The sequence below is a fragment of the Chiloscyllium plagiosum genome, unplaced genomic scaffold (genome assembly GCF_004010195.1).
Source record: "Chiloscyllium plagiosum isolate BGI_BamShark_2017 unplaced genomic scaffold, ASM401019v2 scaf_2686, whole genome shotgun sequence".
Lineage (NCBI taxonomy): Eukaryota > Metazoa > Chordata > Chondrichthyes > Orectolobiformes > Hemiscylliidae > Chiloscyllium > Chiloscyllium plagiosum.
The window spans coordinates 5,519-6,919 of NW_025213078.1; the positions used below are offsets into that span (position 1 = coordinate 5,519).

General features: G+C 56.4%; 1 protein-coding gene across 1 annotated transcript in view; it reads left to right on the top strand.

Annotated features, from left to right (window-relative positions):
- Positions 1-830: 830 nt before the first annotated feature.
- Positions 831-1,401, top strand: part of LOC122547536 (E3 ubiquitin-protein ligase TRIM41-like) — a gene marked incomplete at its 3' end in the record, with an annotated part of 23,685 nt that continues 23,114 nt past the window's right edge. Inside the window, exon 1 of the mRNA XM_043686154.1 lies at positions 831-1,250. Within this exon, the coding sequence (XP_043542089.1) occupies positions 969-1,250 (282 nt within the window). The remainder of the gene's footprint in view (positions 1,251-1,401) is intronic.

The window sequence follows — 1,401 nt, forward strand, 5'->3', positions numbered from 1 at the left end:
GCTCCAACCCACATCAGGACCAGAACCAAGGCTATTCTGATGTAGAATCCCTCCAGTTTGGAAGACCATTCAGCCTATTGGGTCCGCATCAACCCTCTGAAGAGCGTCCCACCCAGACCCATCTGCCTACCCTATCCCTGCATTTCCCCATGGCTCAACCTCCTAGCCTACACATTCCTGGACACAATATGGCAATTGAGCCTGGCCAATCCACCCTAACCTGCATATCCCTGGAGATTATGGGCAATATAGCATGGCTAATCCACCCCTACCTGCACATCTTTGGACTGTGGGAGGAAACCCCTGCAAACCCAGGGAAGAATGTGCAAACTCTACACAACAGTTGCCCGAGGGTGGAATCGAACCTGGGTCCCAGGCGCTGTGAAGCCGCAGCGCTAACCACTGAGTCACCATGTCCCTAATTCCCCCCGAGCCCTCCCAGCCTGAGCTGTGACAAGCAGTGAGCCGGTCACTCCAAAGAGGTGGACTGCAGTGGCTGGGGAAGGCAACTCACCACCACCTTCTCAAGGGGTAACTCGGGATGGGGCAATAAAGCTGGCCCAACCAGTGCCCACGTCCTTCAAAATGAATACATTTTTAAAATGGGCTGGATTAACGTGCCAGAATTTTTTTAAAAAATAAAACAAAATGTACTAATGATAAATGTTGAAGGCCAAATTTAAGACTTTTTAAAAACAATTAAAAACTAAGCAAATAAAGAATATACAGGATGGTACAGGGCATCTGGAAAGTGGACCAAAACTGAAACAAGGTGAAAAGGGGCGTCCAAGATGGCGGCCGGCCCTGCCCCCCTACGTCACTGATGACGTACGTGAAAGGCCTCTATTACTTTGTATTGCAGGAGGCGGGTCAAAGCTCCCATCACCGCCCCCACTCTAGGTAGTCCCGGCCCGTTTAGGCATGCGCAGTGTGCACCTCGGGCCCGTCGCCAGGCTTCCTTCACCAAGATGGCGGGCGAGGCCAACGCTTCGCTGGAGGCGGGCCTCCGCCGGGAGCTGAGCTGCTCCGTCTGCCTGGAGCTTTTCCGGGAGCCCGTGACCTTGGCCTGCGGCCACAGCTTCTGTCAGGGCTGCATCACACACGTCTGGCGGAGCCGGGAGCGCCAGCAAAGGCTGGCCTCGGCTCCGGGCCGGACGGCGGCGGCGGCAGGAAGTGGAGGAGGACCCGAGGTCTCCCCGATCCCGGCGCCGGAAGTGCGCAGCAGCTACAAGTGCCCCGAGTGCAGGCAGGTGAGTGTTCCCCCCCCCGGCTTCCGGTTGCTCATCGTCTCCAAGTGTCACTCACAAACCCTTCCCTCCGGGTACTTCCTGTCACCCACCCTCCAATCTCCATCCCCACTTACCACAATCCTCACTCCCTCTTCCCCATCCCCACCTCCTC